The 16,000-nt window shown below is 43.1% G+C and overlaps 1 protein-coding gene across 2 annotated transcripts in view; it reads right to left on the reverse strand.

Annotated features, from left to right (window-relative positions):
• Positions 1–16,000, reverse strand: part of arhgap45b (Rho GTPase activating protein 45b) — a 36,867-nt gene that overhangs the window by 15,468 nt on the left and 5,399 nt on the right. For both annotated transcript variants that reach the window (XM_056276568.1, XM_056276569.1), the window contains exons 4-15: positions 9,060–9,203; positions 8,718–8,802; positions 6,767–6,839; positions 6,019–6,094; positions 5,721–5,846; positions 5,558–5,619; positions 5,288–5,398; positions 5,111–5,191; positions 4,477–4,644; positions 3,673–3,810; positions 2,415–2,614; positions 1,982–2,103 (exon numbers count right to left, since the gene is read on the reverse strand). In XM_056276568.1, the coding sequence (XP_056132543.1) occupies positions 1,982–2,103; positions 2,415–2,614; positions 3,673–3,810; positions 4,477–4,644; positions 5,111–5,191; positions 5,288–5,398; positions 5,558–5,619; positions 5,721–5,846; positions 6,019–6,094; positions 6,767–6,839; positions 8,718–8,802; positions 9,060–9,203 (1,386 nt within the window). The remainder of the gene's footprint in view (positions 1–1,981; positions 2,104–2,414; positions 2,615–3,672; positions 3,811–4,476; positions 4,645–5,110; positions 5,192–5,287; positions 5,399–5,557; positions 5,620–5,720; positions 5,847–6,018; positions 6,095–6,766; positions 6,840–8,717; positions 8,803–9,059; positions 9,204–16,000) is intronic.

Genomic DNA, 16,000 nt, shown 5'->3' on the forward strand with positions numbered 1-16,000 from the left:
ATTTACCAATGTCACTGGTTTGTTCTCTAACCTCCCCTTCACTATAATATATCTCCCCTCCTTGTCTCCAATCTCCCTATCATAATCGAATTGAGTTTTGTTTATATTAAAATTGCAACACCTCTCCTGCGCCCTTCCTTGTAGGAGCTATAATATGAATGTCTGTACCCATATTTCTTAAGTTTCCCATGCTCTATCTGTGTTAAATGGTTCTCTTGGAGGAATATGATTTGTACATCCTCCTTTTTTAGCTTAATCATAACCTTTCCCTCTTCTTTAACATATTTAGACCATTAACATTCAGCGACATTATTTTAGTAGTGTGAACCATCTAGACATCTTGATACTCTTTTTGCATATATTCCCACAGAGCTCCAGACAAAAAAACTACAAAGATAAAACACATTAATCAACAACAAAAATAACTTCCAACTAAAGGGGCCTAACCACCCCGAGTCCCCGTTGGTAGGTGAAGGGGAAATCCTTTTCAGAAAGGGCCCCACTCTAGACTTGACATTTTGCCCATCACATGGGATAGGCCTACAGCCTTGTCTAGGCATGTCCAACGTTTGGCAACCATATAGCCTACCTCTCTCCGTGGCATGTGATGAAAAAGCCTTTTGTAATGGAGCTCAACTCAGTCAGAACGATACCAATCCTACTTTCTCCGATAGGCCTGGAGCTTCTCTTTCGCTCGTTGTGCAGCTTCACGTCCTCCTTTCGCGCCTTGGACTCGTTGCCACCCTGCTCGCGTCCCAGTCGCCTCCACCTGCTCTGTGGCCGTGGTTGCCGTGTCATCGTCTGGTATCTCGATGTCGCAGCCTCTCGTCTTCATGTCCATCGGAGCTTCCCTGGCATTGTCGTATGTCTTTGTTCCGTTGTTCCAGTGGATCCTTATTTTGGCGAGGGGTGTCTGGAAACGAATTCCTTTACCCTTGAGCACTTTCTTAATGCCCAAATATGATTTTCTTTTCCGGATCACTTCAGCTGCGTAATCGTGATCAAAGTAAATACGTTTGTCCCCTATCTCTATCTTATTCTTTTTCCATGCTTTCTTGAGAATCATTTCTTTTATATCAAACTGTTGAAAGTTCACCACTATTGACCTGGGGGGAGCTGTCGGAGGGGGTTTCTGAGCGAGGGCTCTGTGAGCTCTTTGTATCTGGAGATTGGTCCCTTCTTCTAAGTCAAGTTGAGTATTCAAGAGTTGTTCCACGTACTGGGTAATGGAGCCTCCCTCCGTTTCCTCTGGCACACCAAAGATTCGAATATTGTTCCTCCTTGACCTCCCTTCCAGGTCCATTATTTTTTCTTGCATCTGGCGCGTTTGGATCGACATGTCCATCAGTAGTTCTGTCGAGTCCGCCTGCCATTCCTCTAGCTCGGCTATGCGCTTCTGGGCTTCACTCATGTGCGCTTTCTGCACCTGTATTTCGCCGTTGCTCTCAGCAAACTTCTGTGTCATTTCTTCTCGGAAGCAAGCAATCTCTTCCTTCACTTCCCTTTTCACCTCATCTTTGAGTCTGGCAAAGTCACCTCGTAGCTCTTGTTTGAATTCTTGTATCTCTTTAGCGATAGCTGCTAATCCGGCACGCAATGTCTCAGCTGTGTCCGCCGCCATTGTAGCTTCTTCAACCTCGTGTTTGCTATTACATTGCTCCGACTGTTTCTTCGCTCCCTGTGTATGTGGTGCGTTACCCTTTTGGATTGTACGGCTACCTTTATTCGAATTACCTCCTCTTCTCATTTCTCCTTTTTTGCGTCGAGTTTAGTGTTTTAGAGGATTTATTTTAGCCAACTTGCGAGAGGCAGAAAGTTGTGCTGCTATTCAAGTCGCCATCTTACCGGAAGTCCACAATGGTTTACTCTTGAGGTATTTAATGGCATGCACAGTATAAAGCACAAGCAGATTTTATCTAAATAGATGGCATTACAATCATGGTAATAGTGAAAAAAAAATAGTATAGGGTTTCACACTTACTCTTGGAGTTGCCCTCCATCTCTCTGCTTTCTGCAGATACTGTGTCCACAGTGCTGACAGAACTGTCTGTGCTGCTGACCTGTTCTGTGTTGAAACTGTCGTTCCTGGGCCTGTGGCCCTGCCTGCAACACAACATCCAAGTCATTAGTAATATTAAGTAAGATATCCAAGCTATATATTTCAATAACGTGTCTCCAATGAAAAGATGACCTTCGATAGAAAAGAGGGCTACATAAACTTTATTATATTGCATAGTGTCTCCATTGAAAAGATGAACTTCGATACAAAAGAGGACTACATACACTTTGATACTAAATATGTTGATAAAATATAATAAGCATCATGGTGAAAACCTCCGCCCAGAATTAGCATGACAAAAATGCTCTTTCAGATGGTGTTTTGACACCACCACAGTAACGTTGGCTCAACATACGGTGTGGAGGCTGAGTTGGCAGGGGAATAAGCTTCGAACTTGTAGTGAACGCTGGCCTGCTCAGGTAGCTGCATGTCTCGGACATGGGCGGCGTACTGCTGGCCTGGGTCATACAGTTTACTGCTTTCACACAGAGTTTGGTAGTGGACCGGCAAAGCTACGGTCTGCATGTGCATAATCTGATAGTAGGAGATGGTTGCCTGGTTGAAGAGTATACAAAACAAAGAGTTAATAGGTTTACAAGAGAGACAGACCATTGTCTTATGGTCAGTCACGATCAAGACACTGCAGAAGGGCAACTATATGGTGACATTTGGAAAGGAAACTTTAATTTACTTTAAGGGAGGGTTGGGGGCACCATCTTACAGTCCCCCTTTACACATTATTAACACCCATCCATTATCCAAGCCACTTATCATACTTAGGGTCGTGGGATGCTGGAGCCTATCCCAGCAGTCATTGGGCGGCAGGCAGGGAGACACCCTGGACAGGCCGCCAGGCCATCACAGGGCCAACACACACACACACACACACACACACACCTAGGGACAATTTGGTATGGCCGATTCACCTGACCTACATATCTTTGGACTGTGGGAGGAAACCGGAGCACCTGGAGGAAACCCACGCAGACACAGGGAGAACATGAAAACTCCACACGGAGTACGACCCGGGACGACCCCCAAGGTTGGACTACCCCGGGGTTCGAACCCAGGACCTTCTTGCTGTGAGGTGACCGCGCTAACGACTGTACCACCATGCCGCCCACATTATTAATGTATCATTATTATCAATATCATTATAATGTACATAATTATCATGTATCTCATATTTAGATGTGTCCAAATATGGTTTAGCTGGATAACAAAGGATGTACAGAATGCAGATAAAGCAAACTTCATTAATCCCAAGGCTCACATTCTGCGTTTTGTCTGTTTGTGACAAACATGTAACTATCTTAGCACCTTGTCAGCTGCTGGAATTGTGTGCACTTCCTGGATCATCAGGACAGAAAACTTCTTGGAGCAACTACACAGTTGCTCCAAGTGACTTGAAGATACATTGCATATTTACACTTTGTTAATAATGTGGCCTAATGACTCTATGACAACCCCCCCCCCCTCCCCCAAGAGTTTGAGCTTCAGCTCTACCCTAACACATTCTAATCACACAGGATGTATGTTGATTTCAAGTGGAAAAGGAGAATCATAGTTCTGGCTTGTATGCGTGCATGCATGTCTGCTTTGTGTGTGCTGACCGAGCGAAGGGTCTGGTCGCTCTGTTTGATGACCTCCTGTAGCTGCCTGAGTACAGTAACCTTGGTGTGCTCCAGCTCCAGCTGTTGAGAGCTTGCGTCAGCTATGCAAGTCCTGTAGGTGGCCTCCGCCTCATCTGCCTGCATGTGCACACAAACACACACTCTAAGATTTTTTTTTTTAAATCTTCTCATTTCCCTACTAAAATACCATTTGGACAGGGCGGCAGTCAGATGAGAGCACAGATAACTGAACTGTCAATCATGGCACTGTGGCAGCCACAGAGGAGGGTCAATTCAGGCAACCACTTTAAAAGACAAATCAAAGTCAGATCCGACTATGGCCGGACTCGATGAAGCAGCAATCATTGGCAACGCTGTCTTCAGGAGGGGGGCGGAGTCGGCTTGTGTTCGTCATGTGAATGCGTCTCTGTGTGTGTCGGAAAAACAGTGGTTCGGCTTGGATTCGCCTTGTCACGAAAGTGGGGAGGCGTCTCCTTCGAGACTGCCGGCCGGAGAGATGCAGTTGGCGAACGCATGCAATACGAGGGTGGGTGTTTGAATTAAAATAGGGATCAATTGGCCACTAAATTGGGAGAAAAAAGGGAAAAATCAGAAATAAATTTATAAAAAAAAAAAAAAAAAAGACAAATCAAAGTCATGGCAAGACAATAGCGAAATGGAACAATAAAAAGTGGAAAACACACAGTAAATGTAGTTGTGACCAAATGCCCTTTCAGTCTGAATAAATCAAATTAAGTTGAAGTGAATATTGATGAGGTACAATGGGATTTTTAGGACAACGACCTTGTTGCGCGCCTCTTCCTCCACGCGTTTCTTCTTCTCCAGGGACTTGGCTGTGGACCCCCCTGCCTCCTCTTCGGCTCGGCTGGCGGCGGTTTTGGCCTTGTCATACTCCTCACAACGGGCCATGTAGGCTTGCTTAAACTTCCGCAGGTTCAACTCGCACTCCACCTGCACATGTCCACACACGCAATGTTGCATTATGGGACATTTGCTTTTTTTTCTGACTCTGATGGATGGATATGATAAATACTGCTCAGAATGTAGGTCAGTTTATGGTTGTCCCATTAACACCTTTTATAGCAGCTACTTGCAAATGTTCTGTTTTCTCTCTGGTTACGCTAACTGGGGTAAATACACTATCAAAAGATAAGAGTTTTGCCACTCCAAAGTGGCTATCAAATCAAACTGTGAGCCAACCGAACATAACATGGATGACAAAGTTGTGGACATGCATGACACAAAGAGAAGTCTCAAGTGACCTTTTTAATCGGACGAAATATGTCATTTCCAGCAAAAGACCAATCATTAACTAACACTTGTGCTTGTGTCATGAACAAATGTTCAGAACTGGGTAAATAACATGAGTAAACCTTTGGTACAAACAAGTGGAGAGAGAGGAGGTAAGTGGTCATACCAGTTTCCTCTTGGCTCGGAGCCACTGCTCTTTGAGCTCCTTCCGTTTCTTCTCATGCTCCTGTTTACGCTGCACAAGAGGCTGCATGGGTGAAAACAAAGACTCTTAATGAATGGGAATGTATTAAAATGGAAGTCTGAAGATGTCCTCTTAAGAAGTAAACGTGTGTGTGTGTACCTGGATGAAAGTCTGATTGTGCAGTGTGGCATTGGCCTGTTGAACCCCCACACTCTGCTCGTGGTCCTGTTCCAGAGCCAATGAGTAGATGGAGAACAAGGGCATGTGAGGCTGGTAGGAGAGGACAACACAAAAGAACAGGAGAAGATATTCAATTAATGAATTCGGCAGAGATGCCATAAAAGTTGCACTGTTTTTTTTACCAATCACATTCCTGTCATCGTCATACAACAACGATAGAAGGTAAAAGGTGCAATAAATGTCATTTACATGTGTGATGCTGTGTTTACAGGAATGGTACAGTCTCTGGAGACCCTTGGAGAACTCCATCTCTGCAAGTAGAAAGGTGAACAGAGCAAGAGCCAATTGTGAGAAAAAAAATAGGCAGGGCAAAGTGCTAAAGGGGGGGGGGGCTTTAACGTTGTCCACCCACCCAGCGAGGTCCTTTTCTCCACATAGCTGATCAGGTCCTTTATATATTTGCAGATGGACTTGGCATAGAGCAGAGCAGAGTCCACCCCCCCTTCACTGTGCTGGAGGATTACATCCACCTCCTCACCTACAGGTATACACACACACACACACACACACACACACACACACACACACACACACACAGTGTAAGGGAATGAGTGGCAGCAGGTCTCGCACACAACACTTTGAGACCGAGAGTGAGATTTTAGACAGCAGTAGAGAAAGAGTGAGTGGAAGAAAGCAACCAATTTTCCTACTCATGTCGTGCAGGTCATTCCTAAACTGGCCTCCATCTGGTCCCTGGCCTGACACAGCATACAGGTTTTCCATGGACTACAAGGGAAAAAGAGGACTTTTACATGATTCAGAGCTTGACAAGTTGAGCACAAAGCCTTGTTTGTTTGTTGTTGTTTTTTTACCCTCGCTGAAACTTCAATTAGAAATCTCTGTTGGAGAATGCGTTATGAAACTGATCCATTATTTTAGAGAGTTACTGACTTATGTTTGAGTTAACCCAAATATTTATGAAAAAGGCAGATGGGAAATTAAGGTGCCATTTGCAGTTATCTGAAGAACAACTATAAACAGGGAAAGACAGGATTAACAACTTCAGTAATTAATATAACCAGCCACCTAAACTAAAAGTTGGTATATATAAAAAAACCCAAAAACAAGTGTATCGTGTTTTGTTTGTTGGCATGGTACTGCAAATTGCCAGTTTTGTGCAGGTCTGACGCTAGATGATAGACAGCGGTGATAAGCAGGTACAGAAAGAGATGTTATCTAATGCCTCAGACATGGCCTGTGCATGTGTGTGTGTATAACTAGCAGAGATAAATACAGTTTGTCACTGTCAGTAATACTGGCCTCTCAGCCCTTGAATGTCCCTGTGTATGCGTGCTCAAGCAGGCATATTTTGCTGTGTGCACATATGCACACACACGCGCGCGCACACGCACACACACACACACACACACACACACACACACACACACACACACTCACCCTGCTCTTCTCAGTGGGCAGCAGGGAGAGCAAGGTGCTGCTGTCCACCTCCCCCATTAGCAATTCGGACACACTGTGAAGACACAACATGGAGAAAATTAAGACAGAATTATGGCACTGGCACAACCATACAACACACTATGTGATAGTTACTTAAAAAAAAAAAAAAACACACACACACACACATACTATATATATATATAAAACTTAGTTAAAAGAAACCCTCAATGTAGGGAAAGTGCACAACAAATAAGGAGCAAAATAATCCAGTGAGTCAAGTAAATTCTTTATGAGACAGTACAAGCCTGTTTCATGCCGTAAGCAATCATCAGCTATATATAGTATATATCTATATATATTGATATATACATATATGTAACTGCAGTGATTAAACTGTTTGGTCATTAGATAAATACAAAATAGTTTACAGCCCAACCCACTGGAGATAAGTAATTGTAAAAATCAAGTTCCAGCTGTACTTTTGTCTACAGAGTAGTTTCACTTGGCATCATCCATGACGTATTGTCATCTGTCACATTTTTTATTTTCGACCTATCCCTTCTCTCTTACCCCCCCCTTTTCTCCCTAATTGTATCTGGCCAAATACCCCTTTTTGAGCCGTCCCGGTCGCTGCTCCAGCCCCTCTGCTGATCCGAGGAGGGCTGCAGACTACCACACGTCTCCTCTGATACATGTGGAGTCGCCAGCTGCTTCTTTTCACCTGACAGTCAGGGGAGTTTTGCCAGGGGGACGTAGTGCGTGGGAGGATCACGCTATTCTCCCCAGTTCCCCCTCTGCCCCCGAACAGGCGCCCTGACCGACCAGAGGAGGCGCTAGTGCAGTGACCAGGACACATAACCACATCCGGCTTCCCACCTGCAAACACGGCCAACTGTGTCTGTAGGACGCCGACCAAGCCGGAGGTAACACGGGGATTCGAACCGGCGATCCCCGTGGTGGTAGGCAACGGAATAGACTGCTACGCTACCCGGACGCTTCTGAAATTAGTTTTAATGTTGGTTCTTTCCTCTGCTTGCTTAATTCCAGGTTAAACACGGTTAAAAAAAAAAAGTAGCACGGAAGCGGAAGTCTGAGGAAACAGCCGTACCAGAAACTCAAGTTTAACTCAGACGTGTCATGCTGCCAGCCAACTTCCTCCTAAGGACATGGTGCCATTTTAGGGCTTAGACAGATGCCATGTGTATCATGTGGTCATCTGTGTAAGCATTCACACATGAGGGAACATTGACAATATGGTGGTGATGGTGAGAATAGACACTTAAGTTCTTCTTCTCATCATAATCAACAAATTCTTTTCGAAAAAAGGAAGCTGGGGTACAAAGGTTTATGTTGGCAAAAGATATATAAACCATTTCCAGTCTGCTTGCAGCACTTGGCACTCATAGATTAAAGTGTAAACTGCAGTGAACATTTCACGTTGTATAAGAGTTTGTTAACAATCACTTCAGATAACAAGCAGTGAGCAGTATTTTCAAGTTTTGGTTTTGTGTCACTTGTGGTAGAAGAAAACCACTTCCTGTTTTCAGCTCTGCTTCATGCAAGTGTCACCATCACTGCACTTCTGTCAAGTTAAAATACGCTATCAACTGTCTGTAACGGAAACGAGTCCTGTGCAGAAACAACTGATGGTACAGTGATTCATGGGTTCTCAGGCTTCTTGTCATAATTGGACTGTTTCAAGAAATATGCAGTGGACTATTTGATCATTGGAGCTCTGGGAGATGTGAAGCCCCTCATGAACCTGGCTTCCAACTCACTCACAAACTGACATCTAGTCTCACATTTAGCTTGACTAGCTGTGTAGACTGGGTGTTGTGTGGTCCACTCCTAACATGTCTGAGAGAGTGCGTCTAAAGATACATGCTGTGGTGAGCTGCTAAAGATTTTACATTATAATGCAAATTGCCATGGAAGTAAATCAAATACTTACTTGCTACTGAAAGCAACTGCAATGGTCTCGATGGCCTTCTCGAACTCGTTTTTATCAGCCTCGTTACAAACCTCATAGTGAAAACCTAGAAAAAAAGAAAAAAAAAAAAAAGGATAATGAGGGAAGAAGAACAAAAATCACAAGCAAGCCTTGGTTTCATTTCAAGGCTAGTGATACAACACCTTGACTTCAGTACCACTACACTTAGGCACTTGTCTTAAGTTTTTAGAATTGCACAAACATTCATTTATGCAATATAAAGTTTTAATAAGGGAAAACAATCCTGCCCCTAATATTTCTTTATCAATGAGTGCAGTACTTAGGCAAAGGAAACGGACTAACCTTTGACCTTAGATATGAGTTTGCCGGCCGCAGTGAGGATCTCCACAGTGTTTAGCAGAGGGTAGGTGTTAATGACCTGCCGCAGCACTCGCAGAACCTCTCCCAGACACTCGTGGGCCATGGGACGCCGACTCTCCTTTTTACCTGAGTGACAGAGAGTGTTTAATTCAAACTCCTTTATCCTATCTCTTTTTTGGATTTTATTCCCCCTTTTTCTTCCAAATTGTATCCGGCCAATTACCCCACTCTTCTGAGCTGTCTTGGTCACTGCTCCACCCCCTCTGCTGATCCGGGGAGGGCTGCAGACTACCACATGCCTCCTCTGATACATGTGGAGTCAGCAGCCACTTCTTTTCACCTGACAGTGAGGAGTGAGGGGGATGTAGCGCGTGGGAGGATCACGCTATTCCCACTCCCCCCTGAACAGGCACCCCAACCAACCTGAGGTGGTGTTAGTGCAGCGACCAGGACACATACCTGCATCTGGCTTCCCACCTGCAGACACCAGAGGAGGTTTCTATAAGACAACAGGGGAAGCAGTGCTTCACCAAAAAACAAAAAACATAACACAGATCACATAAAACATCTCTTTTAGATGCCAACATTTCATTAGAATGACTATTTCCTCTGGGAATCAAACAAAAAAGTGTCAGTTAAAAAAAAAAATCGTGGGTATTGTGCAACGCAGCGCCCTTCTCAGGTGACACAGGGGGGTGTTCGGCTTCACTAACTCAATGTAAGTGAATTTAAGTTGAGGTAGTACCTTACACACGTTGTTGATTGGACAGTTATGGTTTATGACGCATTTTAATGCCCACCCAGTTAAACAGTGCTTCTCCCAGTCTTTACTTGACCTGAAAATGACTAACACCCGTCTAACCAATCAGAAGACATCAGTTCAGCCATTCTCCAATCTTCATGATACCTTTTGGTATTCGACGCGTGGTGAAAGATAAGATAAGAAAGATAAGAAAAAGATTAACCTAAGATAAATATGTGATTACTATAGTAGTTTTTGATCGTTCTTGTGTGTGTGTGTGTGTATATACGTATGTGTATATATATATATATATATATATATATATATATATATACCTCAATACAGATGCAGGAGGAAAAAAAAAGTTTTTATAGACAAGTTTACACGGCACTTCCGGTCCATTTCCGCATTCGGGCCACCCTATGCTTTTCTTTTCCGGTGTAACGAGTAGCTACCTAGTTACCAAAGTTCAGGGAAAGAGTTTTCTTTGGTTGGCTTTTTGGCAATGAAGTGATGGGAACAAACAAAGATGTATTTCGGTGGTTTCTTCAAATTCAAAGCTTTCAACCACATCCGTGATTCAAAATCTGCTGTTGGTTTTCTGTGGAAGGAAAACAATGGAATGCAGAGACATTGCCGTTTTGTGGCAGGTCGATGGGTAAACACACTCTCTATCCAACCACTCATTCAGGCGTTTCCGTGTATTAGTACAGCCACATGCTGCACAATGTGTCCCTGAACCATTTCTTGATTTTCTAATGTCCATTTTTAATGTTTAATGTTGCTGAAGATATCACAGATCTAGGTTTACATGTTTACATCCGGCTATGGATGTTTAGACCGGAAGAACAACGCACCCCCCCGGCGCCCTAGGTAAGGGCGGGAAAACTCATCTAGACATTGCAGTACAGGCCTGTTTCGTGCGTTGCACACCCATCAACTGCTAATGTCTGCTGCTAATATATATATATATATATATATATACACTACCGTTCAAAAGTTTGGGATCACCCAAACAATTTCGTGTTTTCCATGAAAAGTCACACTTATTCACCACCATATGTTGTGAAATGAATAGAAAATAGAGTCAAGACATTGACAAGGTTAGAAATAATGATTTGTATTTGAAATAAGATTTTTTTTACATCAAACTTTGCTTTCGTCAAAGAATCCTCCATTTGCAGCAATTACAGCATTGCAGACCTTTGGCATTCTAGCTGTTAATTTGTTGAGGTAATCTGGAGAAATTGCACCCCACGCTTCCAGAAGCAGCTCCCACAAGTTGGATTGGTTGGATGGGCACTTCTTTGAGCAGATTGAGTTTCTGGAGCATCACATTTGTGGGGTCAATTAAACGCTCAAAATGGCCAGAAAAAGAGAACTTTCATCTGAAACTCGACAGTCTATTCTTGTTCTTAGAAATGAAGGCTATTCCATGCGAGAAATTGCTAAGAAATTGAAGATTTCCTACACCGGTGTGTACTACTCCCTTCAGAGGACAGCACAAACAGGCTCTAACAGGTACTATTTAATGAAGATGCCAGTTGGGGACCTGTGAGGCGTCTGTTTCTCAAACTAGAGACTCTAATGTACTTATCTTCTTGCTCAGTTGTGCAACGCGGCCTCCCACTTCTTTTTCTACTCTGGTTAGAGCCTGTTTGTGCTGTCCTCTGAAGCAAAGTTTGATGTAAAAAAAATCTTATTTCAAATACAAATCATTATTTCTAACCTTGTCAATGTCTTGACTCTATTTTCTATTCATTTCACAACATATGGTGGTGAATAAGTGTGACTTTTCATGGAAAACACAAAATTGTTTGGGTGATCCCAAACTTTTGAACGGTAGTGTATATATATATATATAGTAAATATAATAGGTAATTAATCTGTTCAGATCTTTATTCATCTTTATATTTGCATTTTTGATCTTGACCTCGTGTAGTAGCCCTACGTTAGTTGTTCTAACTCACTTAGCTAGCTCGCTGCTAGTTTAGTTAGCTCCTGTCCTGTCTTACACAATTTTTGCAAAGAAGAATTGTGATGGATGCAAACATCTTGGACCGGATCCTACGGGAATCTTTTCACTTTCTCCTATGAGGAAAAACTAGGAGTGAAGACACATGGGAAACCCCCCCCAAGCTGGTGCAGAGAGTGGGCTCGGTAATTCGGAGTTTTAAGTGTTCAAGGCATGACAAGGTGGAGTGGCTAACGGGGAGTGTGTTAACAAACCGCTTGTATTGCTGGCCTTGCGTGATGTTTAAGCATGCTGCTGCAGGAGATGGGTGTTCTTCAGAGTTTGCAAGAGATGGATTTGAGGATCTACTAAATTTTGACAGATCTGTTAAGCTTCATGAAAAATCAAAGGAGCATGTCAGTACAGCCGTGACATCAAGTCTTTTGGGAAATGTGAGGATTGATACTCTGATTGATGAAGGCCAGCATTTCCAGTTGGCAAAGCATACCGACACAGTCTGGAAAAAACGTGACATTCTGAAAAGGTTGATTGAGTCTGTGTCATTATTGGGGCATCAGGAACATGCATTTAGGGGTCATGATGAGAGTGAAAAATCCGATAATAAAGGAAACTACAGAGAGACGGTAGAAGTGTTTCCCCACTATGATGGATGTTCTGGCTGCTCATTTGAAATCAGTGAGGGATGTTTTAAAAATATAATGGGGGGGGGGGGTTGGTTGGGTGGTTGCTTCACCAAAAACTTTCGTCAGCAGCCGCCACTGGCAGACATGGCCAATTGTGTCTGTAGGGATGCCCGACCAAGCCGGAGGTAACACAGGGATTCGAACCACTGATCCCCGTGTTGGTAGGCAACGGAATAGATGACTACACCATCCGGACGCCCTTATCCTCTCATTTTTAAAAATCTTTTTTTGATTTTCCATCCATTATCCAAACCACTATCCTGCTCTCAGGGTTGCGGGGATGCTGGAGCCTATCCCAGCAGTCATTGGTCGGCAGGCAGGGAGACACCCTGGATAGGCTGGCAGCCCATCACAGGGCTCACACACACACACACACACACACTTTAGTATGGCTGAATTCACCTGACCTACATGTCTTTTGACTGCGGGAGGAAACCGGAGCACCCAGCGGAAACCCATGCAGATACAGGGAGAACATGCAAATTCCACACAGAGGATGACCCGGATCGACCCCCAAAGTTAAACTACCCCTGGGCTCATACCCAGGACCTTCTTGCTGTTTAGTTTAGTTGAAACGCTAATTTGGGATGGGACAATGTACATTAATCAACATTTGAAACAAGTGCAAATGTACACGAGTTAGCTAATAGGCTAGATCCATCAGCAGTCCCTTTGCCTGATGTTGCCTAACATTAACATTTAAGCTCATGCCACTGAGGCGACCGCGCTAACTACCGTGCCGCCTTTTTTTTGGATTTTGAGATACTTTATTGGTCCCTGTGGGGAAACTATGTTCTGCATTTAACCCATCCTAGCTGTGTAGCTAGGAGCAGTGGGCAGCTGCCATGCAGCACCCAGGGACCAGCTCCAGTTCGTCTTGCCATGTCTCGGTCAGGGGCACAGACAGGAGTACTAACCCTAATATGATTGTCTTTTTGATGGTGGGGGAAACTGGAGCACCCGGGGGAAACCCACCGCAGACACGGGGAGAACATGCAAACTCCACACAGAGGACGACCTGGGATGACCCCCAAAATTGGACAACCTCGGGGTTTGAACCCAGGACCTTCTTGCTCTGAGGCGACAGCGTTAACCACTGTGTCACCGTGCCGCCCATTTGTACTTTCTTTTCATCATTTCATTCATTTTTCATTCATCTACTTGTTGCAATATTCTACTTTTAATATCCTATATGCCCATGTTTGGTTTTTTTTTTTTTAAACTTTATTTTCCCGATTTTCACGTTTTTTGGAACAGGTATACAACAAGAACAACAAAATAAATAAATAAATAAATAAATAAAAAACACGTAAAAATCCCCCCTCCCCCTAAGGCTCAGGAAGAAGACGAAAATAAAAAAAAGGACTATGCAGGGACTTCTTATTCCAATTCCACATGATAACAACTATGTTTCTTAAGACAATATAACAGTGTACACATACATTACTGTAGTTACAACCAGGTAAAAAAGTACATTCAATAAAAGGGAAAAACTTCAATAAAGTCTATGAAAGGACTCCAGGTCAAAAAGTTTTAGCGGGTTTTATACATGTTTTATATCGGAGCTTTTCTAAAAAGGTAGAAAGGACAGCACCTCCCTTAACCACTCCAAAAATGATGGAGCTTTATTCGACTTCCAGTCAAAAAGAATAAGTCTGTGAGCTAGCAATGAAGCAAATGCTAGAGCATTTGCCTGCAAAGTTGTGAACTTACAGTTAGGAGGTGGTATGCCAAAGATGGCTGTGTGAAAATCAGGGGTTATGGGCTGTTTGCGAGAATACATTAAATATATGTCCCCAGTAACTGTTGATAGAAGGGCATGCCCAGAACATGTGTCCCACCGAGGCTGGACTATGGCTGCACCTCAGACACCTTGTCCCCCAAGTAGTGAAGATGGTGAAGCACCTTAAATTGAATTAAACCATGTCGTGTACACAATGAGGAAATGTGTATATGAGTTAAGCTGTCCCATCATGCTGCTTCAGAAAGCTCTCCACCCAAATCTCTCACCCATGCAGTTTTCGTTTTGTCCCAGGATATCTGTTTTAATGCCTGTATCAGTGTGGAGATTATAGAGACACGTTTTTTCCGAAAGGGATCTAGCTCCAGAATAATGTCTAATTGGCTCCTGGGCGGCAGATAAGGAAATGAGGGAAACACTTTCTTGGCAAAACTACAGATTTGAAGGTACCTAAAAAAAACAGGAACTGGGTATGTCATGGTCTTTGGTAAGTGTTTCAAATGAGGTGAACATTCCATTCCGTCTGTATCTAGATTGCAGAAAAACACGTTCATTTCTATGCTAATATTGAAATGCATTATCTAACAGATGATGAGGAGAACTGATTATTTGCTATTGGAAAAAGCCCGCTAGCATGCTTTAATCCAAAATGCCTCCTAAACTGTTGCCATATTCTAAGTGAAGCTTTAACCACCGGGTTTGTTATTTGTATGTTATGATTATATGGTAGTGGAGCGGTGAATATTGGCAAAGGATTGGATAAGTGTTCCATGTCAGGCCAATCTGTGCCGTGTTTATTCTTATATGTAAATGCCCAATGTAAAAGTTTTGCAATGTTCGCAGCCCAGTAGTAAAAAATAAAGTTAGGCAAGCCTAATACCCCCGTCTCCTTAGGGACTTCCAAGTATATTTTCTTCATCCTGGGGTTTGAATTGTTCCAGATGAATGATGAAATTAACCTTTCTAGTTGTTGAAAAGTTGTCTTAGGTATGAATATGGGAATCATCTGAAAAAGACAGAGAGAAATTTGGGTAAGACTGTCATTTTAACTATATTAATGCGGCCTGTTAATGAAATTGGTAGCGTTGACCACTTTTTAAAATCTTGTTTTGTTTGTTCTAATAGTGTTTTAAAGTTATGGTTATATAACCTCCCCATTTTATGGGTGACTTTGATTCCTAAATATGTAAATAAATTGTGTTCAAGTTTAAATGGAAAGCTAGAGTAGTCTTTATCAGTGTGGTTAATCGGAAAAATCAAGCTCTCCGAATAGCTTATCTTATAACCTGACAGGCGATCAAAGTTATCCCGGGTAAGTAATAGTCTTGGTATGGATTCTATTGGGTTGGATATATACAACAGGCCATTGGCATAAAGCGATACCTTATGTGATTTACCGCCTCGGGAGATACCTTTAATACCATCCTCTGCCCTAAGAGCTATAGCGAGTGGCTTGATTGCCAAATTGAACATGTAGGGAGAGAGGCTGCAGCCCTGTCTGCAGCCCCTATGGAGCAAAAATATTAGAAATCAGAAATATTATTCGTCTGCACTGCAGCTGTCGGTGAACAATATATTTTAACCCATGCTAGGAATGATGAACCAAAGCCAAACCTTTCTAGAACAGCGAATAGATATTGCCATTCGATGCGATCGAATGCCTTCTCAGCATCTAAAGAACTCACTACTTCTGTCTGTTCTGCAGAAGGTGGTGCGTACAGTACATTAAATAGGCTGTGCATGTTATAGAATGACTGCCTGCCTGGTGTAAAACCAGTTCAT

Source organism: Lampris incognitus, chromosome 3, assembly GCF_029633865.1.
Source record: "Lampris incognitus isolate fLamInc1 chromosome 3, fLamInc1.hap2, whole genome shotgun sequence".
NCBI lineage: Eukaryota > Metazoa > Chordata > Actinopteri > Lampriformes > Lampridae > Lampris > Lampris incognitus.